Below are 24,489 nucleotides of genomic sequence, written 5' to 3' on the forward strand. Positions count from 1 at the left end.
TTGTACTTGACTGCCAGCTGAGCCATATGCTACAGTGTTAATTGTGCATTTGATTACATGCCATGCACTATTCCCTAAGAAGTTATAATTTTGTCAGGTAATCAGTCCTGCTGAGTTAAAGCTGTCGCTGTCAGATGCTCATCTGTCACTTGTTGTGTGAGTTTCCCATGGCAGTCAGTTGTGTAATGTGCAAATCTTTTTCTTCTTTCCAGTTATCTGTAGGATTGCAAGGGATTTGTGGGTACAAAAACAAGCTTGGGGCAAATTCTATCACTTTATGGAAATGGCCATTCCCTCAATCCATTCATCTAGGGATTTAAGTAGCACGCTTTCCCACTCATCCTGTCATTACAATCCTTTTGTAAAGCAGTCGTTCCAACAGCATTTTGGATTGGCAACGCCTCAGCTTTCATTTCTGCGTTTTACCTTATAATTAGAGCACAGACAACACACTCTCTCTGATCTATGTAATATGAGGTTGACATTGTCAATTTAATTTCATTATAATTTAATTCAGACATAAAAAGCACAGGAGTTTTTCCGTAATTGTTACAACACTCGAAAATGATATCAAATAGCATGTGTTTAATATCTGCATACTTCTTATATGCACTTTAAAGGACCAGCGTGTAGGACTTAGTGGCATCTAGCTGTGAAGTTTCAAATTGCAGCTAACTGAACACGGCTTATGTCTGTTTTTGACAACCTGGGAATGAGAAAGGGCTGTGAAGTGTGTAGAAGAAACACTTCACTGCCTATTAGGTTGGCTGGGGATTAACCAAACTCCATGGCGGACTCCGTGGAAGTCGACTCGCGACATCTGTAGATAAAAATGGCTCATTGCAAGGTGCTGAAAACACAATGATTCCTATATTAGGTGATTATGCACTAATGAAAACATACCTATGAATTTTTTTTTACCCTGACATGTAGTTGATTTAATAAATAGTCATGAGTTTATTTTCAAAGAGAGCATAGACTTCATATTTTACAATATATGACACTTACTATCTGAGTGTTACAGCAGCATGTTAAGATTTTGCTCAACTGTACTGATGTACTACGTTTCAGCAGGCTCCATGTTTTCTCTGTCATTGTAATAGCTGTTTATGTAATTCAGGAAGGGTTTGGCCTGGGGCATGACCACTGGTACACAACCAACAGTGTGTCATCTTTAGAGAAGAGTTAAACAAAAACAGAAAACAGCAACGTTGGTTTAGTTTTGCCCTCCAACCACAGCAGCCACCTCAAGCTCGTCCACTCTGTGTCATGTATCAGCTGTAAACACACTCCTCTGTCTTAGTAGTTCCATTTACTCACTGCTGCTACAAGGCAATAGGTGCTCTGGGGGAAGTTTGTTGTGTGAAAGATTGTGTGCATGTCTATCTGTCCTTTTTGCCATTATCAAAAAGGAAGCTTTTTTCACAATAAGAAACTGTGAGCCCAACGAATAACAGAAAGAGCAGGAGATCAAAGGGTACAAGGAGTGTTAGGTTGCAGCGGTTGCTATGCAACACAAAATTCGCCAATAGCATGCAAGATACAGTATCTATTTAGTATTTACCATTTGCTGATTTTTCTGAAAAAAAAAGTGGATTAGGTCAAACAAGACTCCAAAGCCATGCTAGAAGCTCTGTGAAGCCGTACTTTGGTACAGCGGTTCTTTAAGCTAAATGCTAATGTCGGCATGTTACCAGGCTCACAATGACAAGGCTAAAATGTGGATGTTAAGCAAACCTGATAATGGTGCTAAATGAAAAGGCTCAGCCAGGATCACCGAATGATTACAGTTCATCCTGAGGGGGACATAATTGTGTTTATGTCACTGCAGTCCATCCAATAGTTGTTAAGACATTTCACTAAAAACCATAAATGTCAACTTCAAGGTGGCACTAGATGATTTATTGTCTTAGCACCATGAGTGTCTGCTCAACATTTGATGGTAATCCATCCTGTAGATGTTGAGATATGACCAACATTGCCTTCCATAAAGAGCAATGACACTATGGCTTATAAAGGAGAAGAGAAAGTCAGTGGTTCCTTTACTTGCTCATTAAAACAGCACAAAATATGTGTGGTCAAAAACAATTTTGAAGGTAAAATAAATGTAATATGTGAATGTCTTGAAGATAGATTCAATTTTTTGTGACTTGGGTACATTAATTAAGGAAATGTCAATGTTTTGATAAAAAGTAATCTGGAAAGGATTATGTTTCATTCAGAATATATTTGCTGTTGTAAAATAGTGGTGTCTTTTTTTAGGGGACTGGGTTCAGTCAGCAGGAACAGTCACAAAACATCAGGCCAGTTCTTTAAAAGTTATTCAAAATGGACAGAAGAATAGTGAGGACTACAGTGTATCCACTTCTGTATCTGCAAAAGTTCTAGTCAGCCAATCATTAAATACACAGTTAGACCTGCGTAGTTGGACACGATTGAATGTGTCTACAAGTTAATTTATGAGAGGACACAAAATGTAGAAGATTTGTAGTCTGCTATGGACAAACCAGTAAAAAAGACTGCATCCAAACTGATTATCACACTAAATGTGTATGTGTGCCTTGAGCATGTAAAAATCAGCCTTAACCTATCACAAAACAGGCGTACCCTGATCAGACCATTTTATGATGAGCCACCTGGTCTCAGTGCCACATCCATCAGGTGGAATAATTTTCCTGTTAACCAACTCCAACAGGCCACCTGAACACTACCAGACACAAGATGGAAATTGATGTATTAGATGCTAAAGTAGATTTAAATCTTGTTTGGAATAAAAGATGGGATTCTGCTGCCAAAAACCCCAAATCTACAGTCACAGACTAACTACTAGACATTTCATTTTCAACAAGCATGCCAGCATGCACTCATATTCCAATTGCATCTGGAGTTCAGCTGTCGGAGCAGATTTATTAGTTTTTCTTTCTTTCTTTTTATTAATGACTGCAAATAAGTAAGAAATAAGATTGTGAACAGAAGCTGAAATATTAAATGTGGGTCTCATATATATTTTTTAAGATTAACAGAAGGGGGAAATTAAAACTAATAAACTGAAAGTGATTGAGTGTTGAGCTGGATTCATTAGAAGTACTGTATTTGTGTATTTGAAACATCTGGTCAACATCTGGTCATCATCTGGTCATCATTGAGTCAGGTGTTGGAGGCAGTACATGTTGGTGTTGTACATAACTACTGGAAGAACAGGTGAAAACTTGTTTTTGTTTTTAAATTAACTGGTGAGTCAACAGACAAAAAGAGTGAATATATAAAAGAAAACTAATGCTCATACTGAAACCAGTAAAAACTAAGCTAAAACTAAATTGGAACAAACAAACCCACTCTGGAAACTAATTCAAAAATAACTTTTAAATGAAATAAAAACTAATGAAAAATACAAAACTGGTAACTCTGGTAAATATACAGTAATGTATAATGTATAATAACTGTTTCTTAGCTAAATGCATATTGTTCATTGAACCATAATACATTTGTTCGCAGAGTTGATTCTTGGAAGAATCTGAAAGGTACATCGCTACAGTTCTTGGAAAGTCACCACCTCCTGCTTGCATGGACGTTCCTCTGTGTGAGCAATAGTGACCACAGCGCCACCAGTGGTCAAAAACCTTAAACCTCAAGCATTGAGACGTCTTAATTCATCCTCAGCACTCCACCATGTAAAACACTTTTATTTCTATGGCTTATTATTTATTCATCCATCAACATTTGTTTTTTGTGCATAGCCTAAAGGGAACTACAACTTGACCTTATTATACAACCCTGTGTTGCAATATGATAAATTTACTGTATATCTACCTTGTAGCTTGTAATCTTGTTAACATTAGAAAACTTTCGTATTGACTTCAATAGGAAAACCCAACATCTCTCTCAAGAAATACAAAGTCAACACATTGTGATGTTGTGTGCCTTTGCAGTTCTAGTCTTGAAACTTTTGATTTTGAAGCTTGAATATATGTGTATGTGTAGGCTAAGTTTGTCTTGATTGATAGGTTTCTGAGCCAATCACAGTCATCTCTCATGCTTCTTGTTTGCCTCACCTCAGGTCCATGCTGACATCAACCCTTTTGCTCAAATTTGGATCATTTAGCTTCTTACACCTTAGTAAACCTAAACCGCAGGCTTCAAACAGTCCCTTTGGAAATGTCGGTGATGCTACAGACACTGTGTCGATGTTTGTCTACAGTCTGTGTGTGTGTGTAATATCCCGATTGCATCAGCTGTCTGATACTGTACAGAATTAGAGCCTCCCGTTAAGATCTAACCCAATTCTGGCTGCCAGTACAAAGGCAGTCGCAGCAAAACATCTCCCTCGTATGCGAGTCTGTGCCAGATAAGCAAGAGTTGATCTCTTTGCATGAAACCAAGCATTTTACTAATTTGATTGGCTGCACTGGAACAGAGTTCATAGCAGAGCTGTGATTTGCGACTGCTATCTCACGAGAGAGGAGGCCAGTTCTGTTGACATTAAGATGAGCCACTGATTGCATTGCTTGTTCCGCTCTCCACAGGCCTCTCAGATGGAGATGGAGAGTATTACTGGACAAAAGCCCTCTGAAAGTACATGAAGATTACTGAGCGGGGCACATTAAGACAGACCACACAAACAGTATTACTCACCTCCCAGGTAGCAGGATGACAGCAAGTGGGAGAGAAGAAAACAGAAGGAATAAACAGACTTCATTTGTTCTAGCTGTCTCCAGATCTAAATTGGTATTATAAATGGAGGTGTGTTTCTACAGAGTTGCCAACGCTCACATTTTTGCTGTGAGATGTCTTCTTTCAGGCTCACGTTCTCACTCTGCTTAAACAAATCGCACGTGAGGAAACCATGGTATCGCAATGAAGGTGAAGGTCTATTTGTTCCCTATAGCTGTTTGTTGAATTCTTAGTTTATCAGATACCTGTAGCCGTCACATAGCATCTGGAATGATACAGTACTGTGCAACTGCAAAGTGAGAGAGGTGCTGTGCACATTTACACACGTGACACAGCAGTGGTAACTTAATCAATTATTCACAACTATTAATTATCCTTGACACAGTGTCAGAATCTAACAGATCTAATTGACCTTTTGTACTTTTCTACACTTCAGACTACAGGTATGCTGTCACCAACAGATTCAGGGTTTATAGGCTACAGTCAAATTGTTTATAACAGCCGTTCAAAGTTTGAGTCCTGATCTCCATCACAGCTATGGGAACACTTTTATTTTAGGATAAATAAACAAAATATTTTGTCTATTATTAAGGGTTTTTATTTTTGGTTTTGCTACTAAATTCAAAGTCTCATAGTATTTGCAGTACAGGACACAACATCTCTAATAATGATATGAAAATATGTTATAAGTTACAGAATTGATACAGAAATAACAAATACCACTAATTAAAAATTACAGCACATTTTAGCTGATGCATATATTATAATCGTGTTGTAGAACTTCCCCTTCCCCCCAAATATGCCACAACCTTCTCTCCACTTGGCTATTTCAATTGTCAGTTTAGCCAGATGTGACAGTCAAGTGAGCTGAAATGTTTACATTCTTTGTATTGGATTTGATATTTAAAGCTGGATCATGTATCACAGCCATACATGCTATGATAGTTTCTTCCATTTTGGTCTCTGCTCTCTTTTCCCAAAGGTCAACACCTGCTTTTCTTCTACGGTGGGAATTTGCAGGTCATAGTTAATCAAATTTGAACTTGCTGCAAAACAATTGATGCAGAGAATCCACTGGTCTTTATAAAATGCTGCCACTGATATGCGTTGTTATGGCACTTTCCCTCTTCTGGCAGCATATAGCCACATGTGTTGTATGGCCCTCAGCAGGCTTATCCTTAACACAGAAAAGGCATCCGGTTAAAGCTCTGTAGATCCAAGCTTTGTGATTTCAGGAGTTACTCTAATTGACCACCTCTGACTGCCAAGCCAAAGCGTTGGGAGCTTGTTGGCATGAGCCCAACTGAACCAGCCTGCATATGTGAGTGTTCGTGTGATACAGATATTGCTGACCGCTCAGCTGACCGCTGATGATGTTGTTGTCTTCTTTTCTCCAGAATGCGGGAGAGGGACCTACAGAGCATGTGCAGAAGGGCGCTGCTGCTGACCGTCTGTATGGTGTCTCTCTGGGGACAACTGACCAGCGCATCGTCACACAGAAGCCACATAGGTAAAGCACTGCATTTGGTCCTCATTGTTGTTTTTCAGGGTAGCTAACGCAGAAAAGGAAAGTTACTGCTACTAGATCAACAGCTCCACTGGAGAAGCATAAGATATTGTTTTCTTAATTCATATTTTCCCTATCACAGTCATTACCCCCAAAAAGTCTAAAAAAAGACTCCTCTAGTAAACAGTTTTTTTGTATTTTGAAAACTAAGGGAGTTTTTAACGTCTAGGAGGGCAAGAGAACAGACAGCAGCAGCATCAGACATCAGCAGGACGGATATTTAATGGTCATTAATTGCATTCAAAAGATAAACAAAGAAATTATACATACAGAACAGTACACTGGTACTGTAGTTTAGTACTATACTTGTACCATAATTTAAGTGTCCTGCTAAATAGACTTTAATGGATATTGTTGAGAGAAGACAGAGCATTGCTCATTAATTGTCCCTGCATAAGAATAAACCTACAACCACTCAGTCACCAGCCATGTATGTGGAGTCTTAAAAATTGTTCTTTTTCTGGTTAACTGCTTTTAGAGAACAAACTGGGAAGGATGCAGCATTTTAAGCTGTGATAAGTAAAGCGTGATATGTTTTTAGAGGCATTTTATACACAGAACAATAAATCATCACAATAAGAGATAACAAGCTGCATCGTAACAAATGTGATACAATTTATATTGCATCAGTAAATTGTAAATACATCATGTGTAGGGTGATTCAGGTGGATTACAGTTGAGTTCTCTCACTGACTGCTTCTGAATTGGTGCAGCATAGCATCGGTCACAGTATATCACAACCAGTTCTTTACGGTCCAGGTCCCTCGCATGTGCTGACCACAGTTCACCTCACTGACTTTTTAAAAAGAAACCGATATAATTAGCTGAGCTCTCTTAGTTTCTCTGCTCACCAGCAAAGCAAAGATGTACTGTACGGCTGCATTGTGTGCACATGGGAATTCAGCAGTTTAGCAGTCATGCGAGTGAAGCATGACATGGAAAATGTAATGCCAGTACAGTATGTGTGTTTGTTTGTGTGTGTGTTGTGTGTGTGTGTGTATGTGTGTGTGCACGTGTGTGGCAGGGGACAAGACCTTTCAAAGAGATTTCCCTTAATGGTGAGATGGCCTGATCCCTGGGCGTATCGGTAGAAACTGTGACTACACATTGATATAATGAGCTTTATTCCACTGGAGGACAAACACCACACAATGGCTAGAGGGAACAGCTCCACGTTAACTGAAAACAAAACATCACCAGCAAGAGACTTTGATAGGGCATCAAAACCATGACAGGATAGACTGCACGGGGAGTGGATTCACATCATATGAAACAAAATGCACCCTAGCATGCGCCTCGTCGAGGTGTGTTTCTAACCAAGTCGAAGACAGAAGAGAAAAGAGCTGTGACAGCAGAATTATCTCTCTGTCAGCCTAATTTTTGATTTCACCAGCTGCTGAATAATTTTTACCATTTAATGGCTTCATTTTAGATTTACCTGTACTACGGGACATGGAAGACAATTGGATGTTTAAGAGTTAGGGTTTATGTGTTGTGTATGTGTAATATGTGAACGTTTCATTATTCGAAACTTGCTGGCCTGAGCCTGCACTGTACCACATATAATTTTCTGTTGCTGCCCCAAATCCACACTCTATTAAAGTATGCACATTAAACTAGCCTTTACATATTCAAGAAATTAATATAATTTACTGTTGTGTAATAACAAGAAATAATACAGGGCTTGTACTCAGAGACGTCAATAAAACTGCAGCTTTGGGGAGCTGCTGCTGGTGTAAAATTTGGAAAGTTAACAATCAGGAAGCTCAGTGTTTTTTCAAAGATTAACTACGTAATGTTTAGTTTCTGAGATGGTCCTACTGCTGTTTCAGCACTGACCGCAACCACTTTCAGGTTTTTCCATCTGTACACATCTTCTCTGTTTCATACTGTGAGACAATAGAACTTTTTCATCCCAGATTTTTTGGCATGTCATGGCAGTGTTGGTCTGCACTTTGGGAGCAGAAGGCAGCGGGTATCTGCCCTTTGTGGGACAGATTCCTGGGACATTTAATAAAACAGACCCATCATTGATTTTATTAATTACACCTCTGAGTTTCTTACTCTATGACAAGATAAAATATATACATCTTTGAAAACAACTACTCAAGCTATTCATTCTACATACTGATTGTGAAGACGTTTTAAGTATGTATTGTTTTCACACTGACAACAAGTATACTTTAAAACAAGGTCAGTATGCATACTAAGACAGTTTTGATAGTAATATTGTTCCACAATGCAAGGCACAAAGGAGATAGATGAGAGGCCCACAGCTACAAAACTGATGATAAAACTTCTCTAGGAACAGCTCAATAAACAAAAACATAAATATAAAATCTTTAATAAGTTTTCTGTCTCCTCATATTGGCTCTTCTTGGCACATATATTCTTTTAAGTTTGTACAAAACAGTAAAGTTAGTTCGATTTTTCTACTTAAACTAAAACAAATATTATATAGCACATACTGTATACAATCAGCAAACTCAAAAATATTGTGAAATTAGTATGCATTCTGACTCTTAACCTACTCTCTTAATTTTATCCCTTTTCCAGTGTGAAAAAACGGTCCAATATAGATAGGATGCAGAGTGTATATTATGCTCAGCATCTTTAATGCGAAAACAGTAAAAAGCGCCTCTAATAAATACAATAAGAACATGACGTAAAATATACTACAAAGAAGGTGGACAGCCTTGTCCACACTGTGATAAACTTGCTTTTCCTGCTTTGAGGCCCCTTAGTTCACATTAAGGACAGACATTTGGGAAATGCTGCTTCAAAATGACAATGCCCATGTGCACAAATTGATATCAAGAAATGTTTTTCTGAGTTTAGTGTGGAAGAACTTGACTTGCCTGCGCAGAGCCCTGACCTCAACCCCATCCAACACCTTTGAGATGAACTGGAACGCCGACTGTGAGCCTGGCCTTATCGCCCCACATCAGTGGCCCAGCCACACTAATGCTGTTGTGGCTGAATAGGAGAAAATCCCTGCAGCCAGGCTCCAAAATCTTGTGGAAAGCCTTCTCGGAGGAGCAGAGGCTGTTAGAGCAGAATGGATTTAGTTTCAGGTGTTAGATAATCGCACCAGTATAATGATCTGGTGTCCACGTACTTTTGGTAACTCTGCATCATTGATGCGGAATCACATGTTTACTTTTCACCTTCTCATGTGATAATCTAATCAATACCTTCAATATTTTCTGAATGTATTTGATGATTGTAGACTGAGAGTAGAGTAGTAAATCCCACTTGTTTGACTGCAAACATGTTGGATAAACTATTTAATCTTCAGGCTTACATTGCTGTCTCTTTGGTTTTGCATTTGTCCCGCTCTTGTGGTTTGTGCGCTTATTCCTGTGATTTATTAGAAGAGAGAGAGAGAGCGAGAGAGAGAGCGAGAGAGAAAGAGAGGGGGGCCAGCACAAGTAGCATGGCCCTGTTCTCCCCAGGCTGCACTGACACTTAGGTAATCATGGAGCGAGTCCCTCAGCTACGGAGGTCAAGTCAAGGTGGGCCCAATAAACAAACCTCCTTAGCCCCTCTGTTTATTGAGGTGGGGGCTTTGCCAAAGCAATTGAACCTTTCACCATAGCCTGACTGGAGCATGCTGGGCTTACAGCGTGCACGCATAACCCCTGTAATAAGACCACTGCATCCCCCAGAGCACCATCTGCATTCATTAGCTAGTCATGAAAGAGTGGAGAGGAAGAGGAAGGGCGAGAGAGGGTGCGAGAGGAGAGAGTTCTGGAGAGCGAGCAAGTGTGATAACAAGTACCTTTCGGCTGTACAATTTGTTTTGGTCCCGTCGATAGGATTTAGACTGATGATGTGACCGGGTCAGATGGCAGCCTCATTACTCAGCTATTTAGATACTTGGATACTTTAACAGTAACTCATTTTGTCTCATTTAAAAAAACAGTAACCAAGCTCCCTTGGTTTGTTGGTCAGTGTCTGCGAGGGCAAACGCTGAAATGTAGTAGAGAGGAAAACAGGCGTGAAAAACACATTTCCCACTGAGGCTGTGTGATGCAACGTGGCAGCAGCTCCCTCTTCTTGAGATAAAAAACGCTCTAAGCAGCGCCGTTTACAGGTCCTAAACTCTGTTACATTTTTAAATATAAGGCATTAAGCCACATGGCTCATGGATAGCTCCACAAATTGGAATCAAAATGACTTTGGAGCTCAGGTTTACAGTGGGTTTAAATCAAGGTCCCGTTCTATATTCACACGCTCACAAGAGGCCAAGCTGCCTTATTAATAAGATGAAACTGTGCACTGGTTCTCATTTGAATTCAGTGGAATATTTCCATATTTGCTTATGGTAGAGACTTTCTAAAAACTGTGTGACGCACTCTAATGGCTCATTCTCCAGCTGATTTTCATGCTTCAGGGGATTTTTTTTGTATTCTATGCAAATTGGCTTTAACTTTTTTTCTCTCTTCATTTTCAGTGTTTCATATTAGGAACAAACGGATTCTCCAGAGCCCAAATTAATGGCAGAATCCAACATATACTGTACTTTTAAAAAATATTTTTGCCTGACATTCATTTATCTTTGTCTTCCCACTGTCCCAGTTAGGTTATTTTTTTTTAAAAGGTTTTATTAAGATGTGTCACGTTAATAACATTTGTAAATTAAAATATGCTTACTAGATGAAGATGAGTTGTTTCATTGTGACAGCCTGGAGGGGAAAATGCTGTGAAGAGAGCCTTTCATGCTTGATGAGATCCAGGCAGCAGCAGAGTGCTTTTTGTGTGTTTATGTGTTTAAAAGCTTAGCTTATTTTATTTTAAACAAAATAATATAATTTGCGACAGTCCAACTTCTAATAGCTGTGGGGTAAATTTAGTCATTGTGGTTTGAACAATGAAAATCATTATTTTTATGCTCACAGTGTACCAGTAAAGAAAGAATAATAGGTCAATTGCTAGATGTTTGAAAATAAATCACTTTTTATATTGCATGGTAGTCTCTTCTATTTATACGTAACCCATTTCTTCTGCTTCTGTCTATAAAACCTCAAAACTGACAAAATTCAAGTAAAATAAAGTAAAAGTTTACCAGAAAAGTCAAAAATATGACTGAATACATCGATCTATCTGTACTGAATATTGCTATTGATCACGTGATCATCTTACTGTTACAATAGGTGGCTGGTGAATGTGTTTATTTTGTGTTTCTAACAATATGATCCAACAGCAGAATAACTTGTCTGATTGTGGGCGTTAATACAACATTTCTTCGGCCAAAACAGTGTAGAATTATTTGGTTAGTCACACTGTTACACGCAGTCCAGTTTATCATGACATAGGCTTATTATTATTGTCCCAATAAAATCTATATTATACACAGTTAGATGAAAATATGTATTTTGTGTTTCAGATTCTAGACCAACTGTAAAACTGATCTAGTTTAGTGATTGCTTTGTGTGCAAATTAAAACATGGGCTGGCTGCAAAAGTCAATATAATAATGACCTGATTTGTGTGCTGAGACAAAAAAAACACACTCAAAATATAAAATAAGCCAGGAAAGATGGATAAAGGAGTAACTTAAGTTTTAATTATTTTTGTTTTGTGCCCTAACCCTGGTATATAGCTTTATAGTTCATTTTACATAGTTAACATTTCTTTTTACATTTAAGTAACAATATTATTTATTGATGTATTCAGTGTATATGTATACCTGACCTTCACAGTAGTTCAGCTAGTTTCCTTCAGGAAACACTGACTCATAACCAGAGGAAGAAAATGATCAAAAGTGAACAAAAGAGGAGGAGGGAGAACCATAAGCTAAATTATGCAAACTAGTTTTTGTAGCTGATCCACAGGTCACTTGGTGCCTAATTTGTCAGTTCATCGACACAAATAAGACAAAAGAATTCAAATGAGAAAACATTTTGACCCACACTTCCCCACAGTACATTATATACCTAATTATTTCTCATCAGGAGCTTCAATACATGACCTTCTCCAGTTTACTGCCATGTAAGGAGCTGTGTGCAAATATTACAGTATATAAACTGTATCTCCAGCTCTGTTGTTGTGTGGTAGCATACATCGGCCTGCTGCACTCCCCACACAGCAGGTCAGTGTGGAACCCTTGCCCAGGGGTAGCATGACATTATACCAAGCGGCGGCAGAGCAGGTCACCCCCACCCTGGGGATATGCAGGGATGCGGCTGTGGAGCATTCGTCCTGACATTTGGAGAGCAGGTGGACGACACAATGGTAGAAGGAGATAGCGAGTAGAGGGAGATTGAGATGGAGATGCGGGGCTGTTTGAGATGCACTGTGGGGATGACAGGGGTCAGCTCGCCCCATCTCCCGGTGGCAGCTACCGAGATTAGAAAACCATCAAACGTCCTCTGCTATACGCATCTGAATGGCAGCTGTATAGATGAGCCATGAGTGGCTGCGTGTGGCCTTGGTTGTATCCTCTGTGTGTGTGGTTGTGTAGCCAGCGAAGGGAAGCAGGGGGATAGTGTATGTGCTGAGAGAATGTCAATAGTTTTATTCCCATGCGTAGAGTCCACTCCTAAACGTGTTCCTTTAATGATGTTATGGTGATAAAAATAAGAAAATTGTCTTTGTACCCACATATTTTATGTTGACTGTGTTTAAAAGGAAAATTCTGGTTTCATACAACCTGAGCCCTATTTTTTTAGTTTTGACCATCATTGTTATCAGTAATAATAACACCAAATGAATTGCCAAGATTGTGAATGCAGTCAATTGATAAAAGAAAGTCCAACAGTGCAAGAAACACGACCGTTCAGATGATCTGCCGGGTTTTAGAAAAATCTGCAGGTTAGCTTAAGTGATTTGAAATAGATAACAAAGTTCATTGGTAGAATTATTACAAAAACTTGCTGTTGTAAAACTCACAGTTACAAGGCCGACTTCATCATTTAACTTCATCCTCTTGTGCATAAGCTTAAATTATACTTCATAGTGTCTACTTAGTGTCCACATAGCTGCAAGGTTCAGTGTAATGTCATTTTGTTATATCCACTGGGATGGAGCCCAAAATGACTTTGTGAACTGTATGCAAAGACTATAAGAGTCAACTATACATCTGTAAATATACTTTGTTTTGTTTTTGCAATGGGGGATTATTACCAACATTTGCTTCAGTTTTACATCCAAATGAGGTATGTTGGTTTCTTTTCTTTTTTTAATTCCAGCAGTTGGTCAGTTTGCATTCAATCCACTATCAGGGGTTGTCAGAAGCTGGACACGTTTACCTGCTACCTTTTTTGTCCCCCATGAACTCCCAAGTGCAGTGTTTGCCATTACTGCAAGGCTCTGCAACCTTTACTATCAAAAGAGTATACTAGTAAGCCAGCAGTGTTGGTGATTAAAGCAAAAAAAAATCTTTACATGCACAATTAAATTCTCAGATTTTTCTTTGTGGGGATTTAGAATCCATAGCTAGCCTAGCTAGGGAGACTCAAACCTCGTAGCCACTGTTATTGAGATTCAGCAAAATATAGAGGAAAGGCGCCAGGTCAGAACATAACGTATGACGCACATTTTGGTGTGTAATGGCTACAACAGTAATAAATGAAAATAGATTGGAGCCACTGGAGAGGTCCTCTGCTATACACATCTAAATGGCAGCCGTATAGATGAGCCATGAGTGGCTGTGTGTGGCCTGAGTAGGGGGATAGTGTATGTGCTCAGAGAATGTAAATAGTTTTATTCCCATATGAAGAGAAGCCACTGGAGAGGGGCTGACGAGCCGCAGGTTGCCTACCATTTTGTTAATGTTTTACAACTGACTGACAGCATTCGGCCTAATAGCTGGAGGGTTACTGGTAATTGTGTGTTTATTATCTTCCTGAACACAAGTAGCCTTGTAAATATAAATTATCAAATGTATAAGTGCATTTTTCTGGGAATCACAGGTTTATATAATTTGGCTTGTTTATAATCTTTCTGATAATACTGTCTGTGAATACTGTTATTATACCAATGATGACCAATTGACGCAGCTCCTAATAAACCAAAATCTTCCTTAATCTCTGTATCTGTACTCTGTCTAAGTTAAACAAACGCTGACCGGGACAATAGCTTAGAGCAACGTCTTTCTCTGTGTTTCATTGTGGCAGATAGGACCCATACTGTGTCAGAATCGGATACGCCAGCAGTCTTCTATCTCCATTCCCTCTCTAATTACAGCTCAAATGTAAACCCATTATCCCTCGCCACATTATGAGTTACCTCTAGCTATTCTGAAACTCAAAGAAATGAGGATTTTTGGATTTTGATAGAAATCGAAGAAAAGCCTTGTGATAACGATTTAAGCTGATGAATGCAATTAGTGGAGAACTGCTAACAGCATGGCGTTAATTGGGTCTTATAAACTAAAAGCCTGCCCTTACCCAGCAATTAGAGCAACCTCCTTTAAAGTTAGTCAATTGTATTGCTGTTAATGGTCTATGGTTGGTTGAAGCTTGGCACGAGGAGGTACAGTCCCCTTTCAAATCGGCTACGGCTGCGTTCCTTGTCACAGTGTTTCTGTGCTCTGTTGAAATTTTAATGTGTTGAAGAACTTCTGAAGTGATTAATTTGTTATGATGGTGATTCACTGCTCTACAGACTGTGTTATATGAGAGGCTGTTTGATGCATGTTGCTACATAACATTAACTTTGGAATTAGTGAGTTATTACAATCAATGTATCATAAAGAAGAATAGTGCCATTGTTCAGCTTTCAAACATATTGTGCTCTGGTAGTGTATATTAAAGGAAGGAGGCGAAAGCCATACGCATGTAACTCTGATGCTGTTTCTTTATTTTTAATACTATGAATAATTAGCACATGTTGCCTTCTGTAGGATAAAGACCACAAATCATTTGATGGTGTAGATATTCAACTCAATGAGCTCACAGTGAAATCAACATAAATATAGAAATTAGTAGAAAAGTAATATTGATTTCAATTTACATATATGCACACAAATATGTTTAATGTCTACCTCAGAACCAGTACCTCAATAAAAAAGTCACATTCTCGTTAAGTTGTTGACTAGTACCTAAAAAGAAAGGATAAGTTTGCCCTTGCTGTTATTCTCACATGTGTCATATAGGAATCAATATGTTAATATACAAGGTTACTTTTAAATTTTTTTGAACAATGATAAAGCTCTTTAAAGTGCTATAGTATAATAAGTGATGGGACACTTTTTTATTTAGTTGGTTAGGCAAGACTAGACATAACAGGTGATTTAACATTGACAGTGAGACAAGCATTACATTACAAAGACTCAGACAGCAGGTAGGTCATGAGTGCTAGATGGGGGTTGATATGGTGGAGAAATTCATGGGGTCTGTGTCATATTTATTGTTATATAGATTTCTGTTTACAGAGAGGAAGGCATAAGAATAAAAATGCAATGGATAAATAGAAGAGGAGAAAAGAAAAGGAGAGAGAAAGGTGGAATAATACTTACGGAGTGGCTGTAGCAATTTGTTGTCATAAGTTAAATCAATGGTTCCCAACCTTTTTCCTTAAGGGACACTTTTCTATCATTTAGTAATCTGATGACACCTGACTAAGTGACATATTTTATGGATTTTTCATATCCAACTGATAAACTATACAATTAACCCAAATAGTGAACATAATAACTGCAAGAAGTTTGTGTAAAATGAGCGATTTGGATGAATTTTGAGTAAACTATTTCCTGTGAATATTGTATCAGGAACTTTTAATTTCCTGTCTGTATTATGTTTTTTTTTTTATTTTGTAACATTAATACATACTTTTGACAAATTCCATGTTTTCCTCTCCCAGAAATTTGGCCATTGTTCAGGTAGCTCTTTTTTAACTACATACTTTTTTAATGCAGTACGAGGCTGTTTGGCTGAGAGTGACGGCTCTGTGAATGTGTTCAGGTCCTCAGTTAAGTTAAGTTAAATCTAAAATGATAATTGAAACTTTTGAAATATGAATTTCATTTGGTTTTCTTCACTGAAATGAAGCTGAGATATAAGCCTACTGTGTGTATTTCTAAAGTTTAGAATCATAAAGTCTGTGCGAGTCTGAAGCTTTAGTGACTAGACGGGGTCCCGACCCCCACGTTTAACTAAAATATTGATCGACAGAAAGAAGGCAAAGATTTGGGGGTTGATTGGTTGATCGGACTGATCCCTGCAGTGAAACACCAATGAATCCAAAAAATACTTTTCATCATGTGTCAATGAAGTAGTAGCAGTATGCATACTAGCATGGAATCATACATAACACGTTTGCTTCTCTGATGTCTAATTTCGAGCTCACACACATTGAATGAGCTGCCGTAGGCTGTAAGAATCGTACATGTTAATACTTAGGTTGAGTTGTGTTACGCTAAGTGCTCTACAAATGGTTTCTAGCTAAGTGTTTTCTCAAGTGGCACACGCACTATATATGTCTATAGAGTGTATCATAGCAGGTTTAATAGCTTCGGAGAAGCAGACAGGGATGTCTGAGTCATGATGAAAACAGAAGCAGACAGATGCAGCCATACTTAGAGAAGCCTGAGACGTGTTGGTGCAGAGCCAGTCAGATGGTGGACAGAAAGAAAGGCAGGCAAAGATCATCGTATTTCCACTCATTGAACTGTTTTCAAGAAAAAGGGGAACACTTACATATAGCAGCGCAACCAGCTGTTTTCATCTACACCGTCAAGTTCACCACAATAGGGCTTCTTAAACCGGTGCATCAAAGTTTAACATTCAGCATTTTCATAGGTGACACAGACGAAAAGGGTCTGAACTAATGATCTGAGCAGATTGTCTGATCATTTGAGAGGTTTACAGTCCAGATTCAGTTTTAACCACAGTGATTGACTCACAGACTGACTGCCCCTATCTTATAAAACATATTTGATATTTACAAGCTGATGTCTGGATGGTTCCTGTGGTGCACAGGGATTACAGACTTCAAAGAGCAATGGCCACCTGCTGAGTTTATAGCAAGTTTATCGTGAGTTGAGGGAGATGAATAAATACAAGTTAGAAAGACACAAGAAATGTATGTCTTTTTGCTCCTAGTTAGAAGTTACAAAAGGTGAAATGGTGGTTGATTAATTATGAATCAGTCCTTTGAACATGAAAAGCCTTCAGTGTGAATACCAGTATCCAAATCAGCTTAACTCTAAGTGCCTGATTGGTAGTCGTGTGAATTAATTTATATAGCACACAGAAGAAAAAAAAATAAGTTAAATGTAAGATGTAAGGCAAAAACACTGAGGTGAAAAGGACATGTGTATGCCAGTGTTCTTAAAATAACAGGAAGTTATTATAGTTTAGCCCACCCAACAACCTGGTCAGCAGCGGGAGCAGAGGCTGTGACACACATACTTAGAATCCAATAGAGTCAAAAATAGCGTTCCTTCTTTTTGGAGTCATAAGTCAGTCAGAATTGAACACACAATCATGACACACATATTAGTATACATTCAGTGTGATTTACAGGATATCATTATTGCTAATGACCATCGTGATTAAACTCACTCAGAATTCAAAGAAAGAAAATATTCCTCCTTTCAACTCCAGAACTTGGCTGACAATCATCACATTTTTGTGCCTCCGCGCAGGCGACAGCCGTGGCCCGAGGCATTATGTTTTCAGGTTGTCCGTCTGAATGCGACATCTCAGGAACACCTTGAGGGAATTTTTTCATATTTTTGTACAAACATCCACTTGGACTCAAGGAAGAACTGATTTGGTGGTCAAAACTCAAAGGTCATTGGCACCTCACAAAACACGTTTCCGGCTATAACTTGAGAATTCATGTGATAATTATGACAAGATTTCACACAGATATCTAATAAGGGCAAAGATCAACTTCACTGTCACATCATCATAAACACTTTTCTGGCTGTAACTCAGGAACAGAAGGGGACATTCTAGCTTCCTTTCAGCAACATCCATATCTGAAGCATTGTAGTCCACCATAAGGTCATTGGTTTTGCTAATATTGAGCTTCAAGTGATTGTTGTTGCACCATGTTAAAACTCGCTTTTTTAGTTCTTTGTACTCCACCTATAAAAAATAATTTCTATGTGAGGAAGGAATGTTTCTCGCTGGAATCATACATATCGATACTGTAACTTCCATTTTGCCAAAACATACACTTAATACATTTTTTAAATTCCTTCACACAATCGCAAACCCCTGATTTAGATATATCAATTCTGAGCAAAAGAACAATGTTCTAACAGCTTGCTTTGAGACATGTAATGTGTTCGTCATGATCAATTGAAATTCATCTTATGACTTTTCTTTTTCCCTCCGAGGGCTGGTTGTTGTAGCTCTGCCATCATTAAGACCGGTGAAGGCTTTCCAACAGCTCGACATCTGTCTCTAAATTGGCATATAGTATTATTTCAAGATGTCTGAGAACATGTCGGGAAAGTTTAATGTCCTCTCTGAACGCTAATTCTCTATACTGACTATTGCAGATTTGCAGCCCCCAATCGTAAATATAACACATTTGCCTTAACAACCGTCCCCTGAAAGCTCTTTTCTATGCAGTTTGATAATATAAATCCTAACAGACATTTATGATTGCTCATCTGTAGTCAGGCGATGTTAAGAAGGAAGTCAGAAAGAAACCCGTCAGCCATTCAGCCTTGGGTAGTTTCCTTTTTTATTTTAAAGTAATGCTACGCCATGGCCTGGTGGTTATTCACTAAGGACTGGATACTGACTGAATAAAGTGAAATATAAGCTTCTAAAATGCAGTCTATCAATTGCTTGCCTCCATCTTCCGGCTGCGCTCCATGACTTTTTTGCCTTCTGGCTCACATCTCCCCAGGAATGAAGTGCAGTGCCGAGTGTCCACGTCGGACCATAAAAACAGCAACTGAGGCTGAGCATCAAGTTTATGTGAATGGACTGGAGCATAAAATGTAATGGGTGGAACCATTGGAGTTCTACTGAAATGGCTTTTTTAAAAGGTTTGTCGACATATTTTTCAGAAAGATGGTCTATTAAAAAAAGGAACATTTATATTGAGCTGTCAGGGGGTGGACAGGTCAGATGCTCCTTTAATAGTGTCCTCAGGCGGCCTGCAATTCAATAGGGGATCAGTGCCGGTGGTTGCCTCACCACTAACGAGATAATATTGTTTTTCAGGGCGAGGTTTGATTTAGAGCCACTGGTTAAATATACCTCTCAGTTAGCAGCATTGTTAATGTAATTACATGACAGTCTGATTTAGAGGAGAATAATGTCTGATGCTCAGCTATGAGTAATTTGAATCAAACCATTCTTCTTATTTTCAGACTGTGCTTGTTGCTCCACTTTTAACGCAGTCTGTCGTCTCCTCCGCCTAATGAAGACGAATCCGTCTGCGGTTCAGATCATTGTGGCTCTGTCATTGTTACAGAAGTGTACAGTTTAACTGGGGACCCTTTCAGCTGAACAACCCTCCATGTTTCATGACACTGTGCCTGTCACTCAGCTCTGAAAGGCATCAGTGGAATCTGCTCAAGATGAAAAACATGGGAATCCAGTTGGAGACCAGAGATGGCAGCCGTTTAGAGCAGACATGACATCTGCTTGACAGATAACCAGCATGTATGCATGTCAGATGAGAGACCAGAGACAGGAGTAGAGGATCTCCGGCTTCTCTTTTGTCTGCCTCTGCCAAGACCAACACGTCCCACAAGTCGTTGTGAAGCTGGGCCTCAAGAGCTGTTGCTTCTAGAAAATCCATTTTCAGGCATGCTACACTATCATGTTATGTAGGTTATTGGAAACCATGAATCTAAATTATATTACACAGAAAAGTCAAGTACCATTAATCCAAAATTAATTAAATGAAAACAACTTACTTAAGGAAGACGCCTTATTCATGTATATCAGAACGTCTGGATTCTTCAGCCTCTACCAGGAGTTTTAGACTATTGTCGAGTTTGGCAGCCCTTGTGGACATAAGCGACTTTGCAATATGAAATTTGTGTTGTAGGAAATTTAATTTCGTTTTCCGATAACACGAAACGCTTTACTGAACATATCTGCAAATTCTACACTGCCAATGTATTTTGGTTGTGTTCCCTAAAATATTTCACCCAAAATACTTTTACACTTATGTTTTGCGCTTAAGGTAAGGAAGGATTTTGATCTTGGTTAAATATTGAACCTTGAACCACAAGATTGAACCAACTGAATTTTTCAATATTTAACCAAAAACATTTCTTTCCCTAACTTTTAGGGCATCATCAGGAATGTGTTATGCTTTGCTCGTGTTCTTGTGTATGTCTCTGTGCCCATGAGAAGACATACAAATGAGATACAAACAAAACAGGAACCCGCTCATCAAAACATTGCTTCATAGCGGTACCGCTTTAAAGGGATGCAAGACTCAAACTCCAGTCTCCTGTGTCAAAGTCATATGCTTCTAATCAAAAATATCTAAATATAACTATTGAGAAAAATACACTGGGACTGTAACAAAAACACTAAATACATTCTCTTTTTATACTCACACAGTAAATGGTAAGGAGAATTTTAAATCAATTTGACTGGATATTCTACTGCACCTGTTGGCTTAAATTAAATTCCTAATAGCCAAGAATGCAACTCAATAAATGTAGTCTGACTGCAAATGACAAAATAAAAAGCCATAGCCAGATAGTTTTTATATGATTGCACAGATTGGAAAACGGTAGAAGAGTCAAGATAAGACAGTACAACGATGGTTTGCAGTTTCTGCAAGAAAAGCCGAACAAGAATGACACTAGGGGTGATTTCTAATTGCTTTTCCTTTCAAAAATAAATATTTTGAGCAATAGTTAACTTCTCTGTAGTTACATTACAACAAGATGGTGGTAAGAAAATGGGAATTAACGATATATATTATTAGGTGCAGCTTTTTCTTCTTGTGGAGTACCCTCTAATATTTAAAGAATCCAGATCTGAGTATCATGGAACGCGTGCCAGACTGTTTTCATTCAAGTTCTTGCTGTAGATCATGAGACAACTGTAGAAAAATGCCCTATAATGTACTGTGTGTGTACTTCATGCAATGTTAAGATGAGATGATGAAAAATGCACATACAGTGTTGTACGCTAAAAGAAAATCATATGTGATGAAATAAGAAAAAGACTATAATGGTTCTCTGATGGTGTGTCTTAACATCCCTTATTACATTTTCAGTGACTGCCTAGAGAATGAGTAACCGTGTCAAGACAACACTTTCTTTGCAGAAGGCTTTGAGTCTGTGTATAAGTCCTTTTCTGCCTCTCTGCTGCTGCTGCTGCTGCTGCTGTCCCTGGGTTTAATAACTTCAGTAGCCTTTCACTTATAAAGCTGTATGATTCCTTGAGGGACTCCAATTGATCAGTCAGTGGTGGGCTCTAACATCTTGGCAGCCAGATGAATGGTACTGACATGGACTTCATCTAAACCACTAAAGTATACACTCGGGGAATGTGAGAGCCTACTCATCTGTTTCTATTTTCTTTCTCTCTAAAGATTGTCCTCAGTGAGTAAAAGATTAAAAAATAACTACTGATATCAGGAAACTGACCAATGAGAATAAAGACTGATGAGCAAGCAAAACGTACGCTTTATTGAGTAACAGAGAGTGGCATGATCTCAAAAGCTTCATGTGCAGTTATGGTTAGCTTGCCTTGTGGGTTGGTTGCTCACAGGGATAATAAACACTTGAATATAACAAATACTTTCTCCTACAGCTTTCCAGAAAACTAATCATCCAACAAGTCCTCCAAACTAAAGCACATTGAGTTCCAAAATTAGCCCTATAAGTGTTTTCTGATCCAGTGGGACAATAGTGGTTGTGAATGCTGTTACAGATTGTCACTACAAAAATGACTCATGACAATGTTCTCATCTGTCACTTCTGTAGTTAAGGTTTGGTTAGGTTTAGACAACCAAAACTACTCGGTTGTGGTTAAAGAAAGAAAGTGATCATGACTAAAAGAAACCAATGTTAATGAAGGAGATGGCAAGTTTCATGTGCCAAAGTCAGACAACCCAGTCAACCATCCACCAAAGCTTTTTTCCCTAATGTTGTTTTTACACCAAACACAAAGCAAACAGTGAAGATAATTTCACTTTTAAATCCCAAAAGCAAAAAAAGAGTCCTCATCTTGCCAGTGAATGACTCCAGATCAGAGCAGGTGTGACTATGGGGTGTTTATTCCTCCAGAAGCTCTGGCTCTGTCCCCAGTTCTCTTCTGCAGAGCTCCAAGGGCTCAAGCAGCTCTGTGTCTTCGCTGCTCCCCAAACAACAATGCACAAGCCCCACGATATGCACAAATTTTTCACTTAAAGTTTCATGAATAGGGCGAATGTGATGTCTATTTGTGTCTTTTTTGACTCGACATGTAAGCGCAAAACACTGAGTTAACACGCCATAAGGGGTTTTATGGTGCGATAACAACATTATACTACTTCCCTCTTAGGTTGTGACGGATAGGCCTGTTGGTCATAATTCGCACAGCTACAAGAAGTCCTCATCAGGTAAATATAAAAATAGGTAATTTTAAGTATTTGACCAAATGACCAATGCTGTTGTTTTTTAGGCCAGTCTCAAGTCTTCTCAATCACTCCCCTCAAGATTCCTTGCAGTGAATTGTATTGCATATTCCACTAATGAGGGCAGGTAGTTAGTCTGATCGGCTGGCAAGTGGATCCTTATTCAATCTGCTATGCTATGCACTTTGCTCCGTTAGCTACAGATATTTAAGACGATTTCTGTTAAATTTAAAGGTCCAGTGTGTAACATTTAGGAGGCTCTAATAGAATATAATATTCACAGTGATGTTATCATTAGTGTTACCTTAGAATGAGCTGTTTTTATCTACAGACACAGATCACCTTCCATAGAGTCTGCCATGTTGAACCGCCATGTTTCTACAGCAGCCCAGAAGGGACAAACCAAACACTCTCATCTTTTGCTGTTTGCAAACAGTTGCCTATTTACACATCCAGCAGACGCAAAGTAGCATTAGCATTTATTTTCATGTTCACCTGGCTCCGTTTTGATCTCCACCATACTCCTGATGTAAATATCTAGCTCTTTAGCAACTAAATAATCCACTATGTTTACCAGCCAGTGGCTAACTTTGTCTTTCTGCCATTTGATGTTGGTCAGATAGCGTAGAGATGGTATATTAGAGCTTTTTCTCTGAAAACAGGTGCCTGGAAACGATGCTAATGAGACTGAATCAAAACTGTAAACTTGTGGGTAACAAAGACCAAAATAATACCCTGACAGATGCTAAAACAAGGATAAGGTGATAATTCGATTTTTTTTGTAAAGCTGTTGGAGACTTGTGTTCTTTCTACCATATCTCTACAATCTAGTAAAATGTCAATATTCATAATGGACAAAAATATGAAAAGAACGTATTGACAAATACTGCAATTTCCTTTCAAACTGAACTCCTTCTTCAATCTCTCTCTGTTTCTTGGGTCTTCAACCTGATTCTCAGCTCAGCAGGTTTACAGCTGGGTAGAAATGAGTCGCTCTTTTCTGAATATGGTAATCCTATTAAACATTAGTCTTTCTCTTGGTGTTTCTCACCAGGCAAGAGGAATACATTTTCCAAAAACCAATATCTCAGTATGTCTCTGGTTTGCTGCCACTGGTTTTTTAATGTGGCCATTGGTATTGTTTTACTTGGAACTATTTTTAATACCCACTCACATTTTTCTTTAAATGATTGTTTTGGCTGTGTGAATCTGGCAGCTGTGGTCCTTTAGCATCACAGGATCTGTTTTACCTGGAGAATATGCTGCAGTTAGTTGTGTTCAGCATGTGGAGGCTTTTGAAAATGGGTTATTGGTATCTGGAGCAAACAGTATGATTTGAATCATTACTAATTCATGGGGTGTCTCCATTGTATGGCCTACAACCTCTGTTTTTATGGCTGCCGCTGTTTCTGCGGTCTGGGTCTGTGGCCAGGACGTGACTCTGTTTTCAGTGTTTTGATCTGCCTCTGCATTTGCTGACTGAAAAAGGCCGGTTGGCAGCACGCTGCATGAGTCCGAATTGAGAAAGGAAATACACACTGTATATTTTGCTCTGTGTCCTTCTGTGAAAGCCTACTGAAGCCGGACCTGTTGATTCATGCCTCAGTGGATAAAGAAGTTTGTTTCCTGTCAAGCCGATACATCTGTTCATGTCAACAAGGCAGTCAAGAAATAGCATTTGATTTGACGTTAATTCAACTGAACATTTTTGGGCACTCCGTTCAGCCTCCCATGATTGGTTCCCAA

At 38.8% G+C, this 24,489-nt stretch overlaps 1 protein-coding gene across 1 annotated transcript in view; it reads left to right on the forward strand.

The window, feature by feature from the left end:
- Positions 1-24,489, forward strand: part of si:dkey-238f9.1 (chemokine-like protein TAFA-2) — an 84,583-nt gene that overhangs the window by 43,338 nt on the left and 16,756 nt on the right. The window contains exon 2 of the mRNA XM_035661187.1: positions 6,069-6,181. Within this exon, the coding sequence (XP_035517080.1) occupies positions 6,070-6,181 (112 nt within the window). The 5' untranslated portion in view covers position 6,069. The remainder of the gene's footprint in view (positions 1-6,068; positions 6,182-24,489) is intronic.

Source organism: Morone saxatilis, unplaced genomic scaffold, assembly GCF_004916995.1.
Source record: "Morone saxatilis isolate NCDOM2014 unplaced genomic scaffold, NCSU_SB_2.0 Contig18, whole genome shotgun sequence".
Lineage (NCBI taxonomy): Eukaryota > Metazoa > Chordata > Actinopteri > Moronidae > Morone > Morone saxatilis.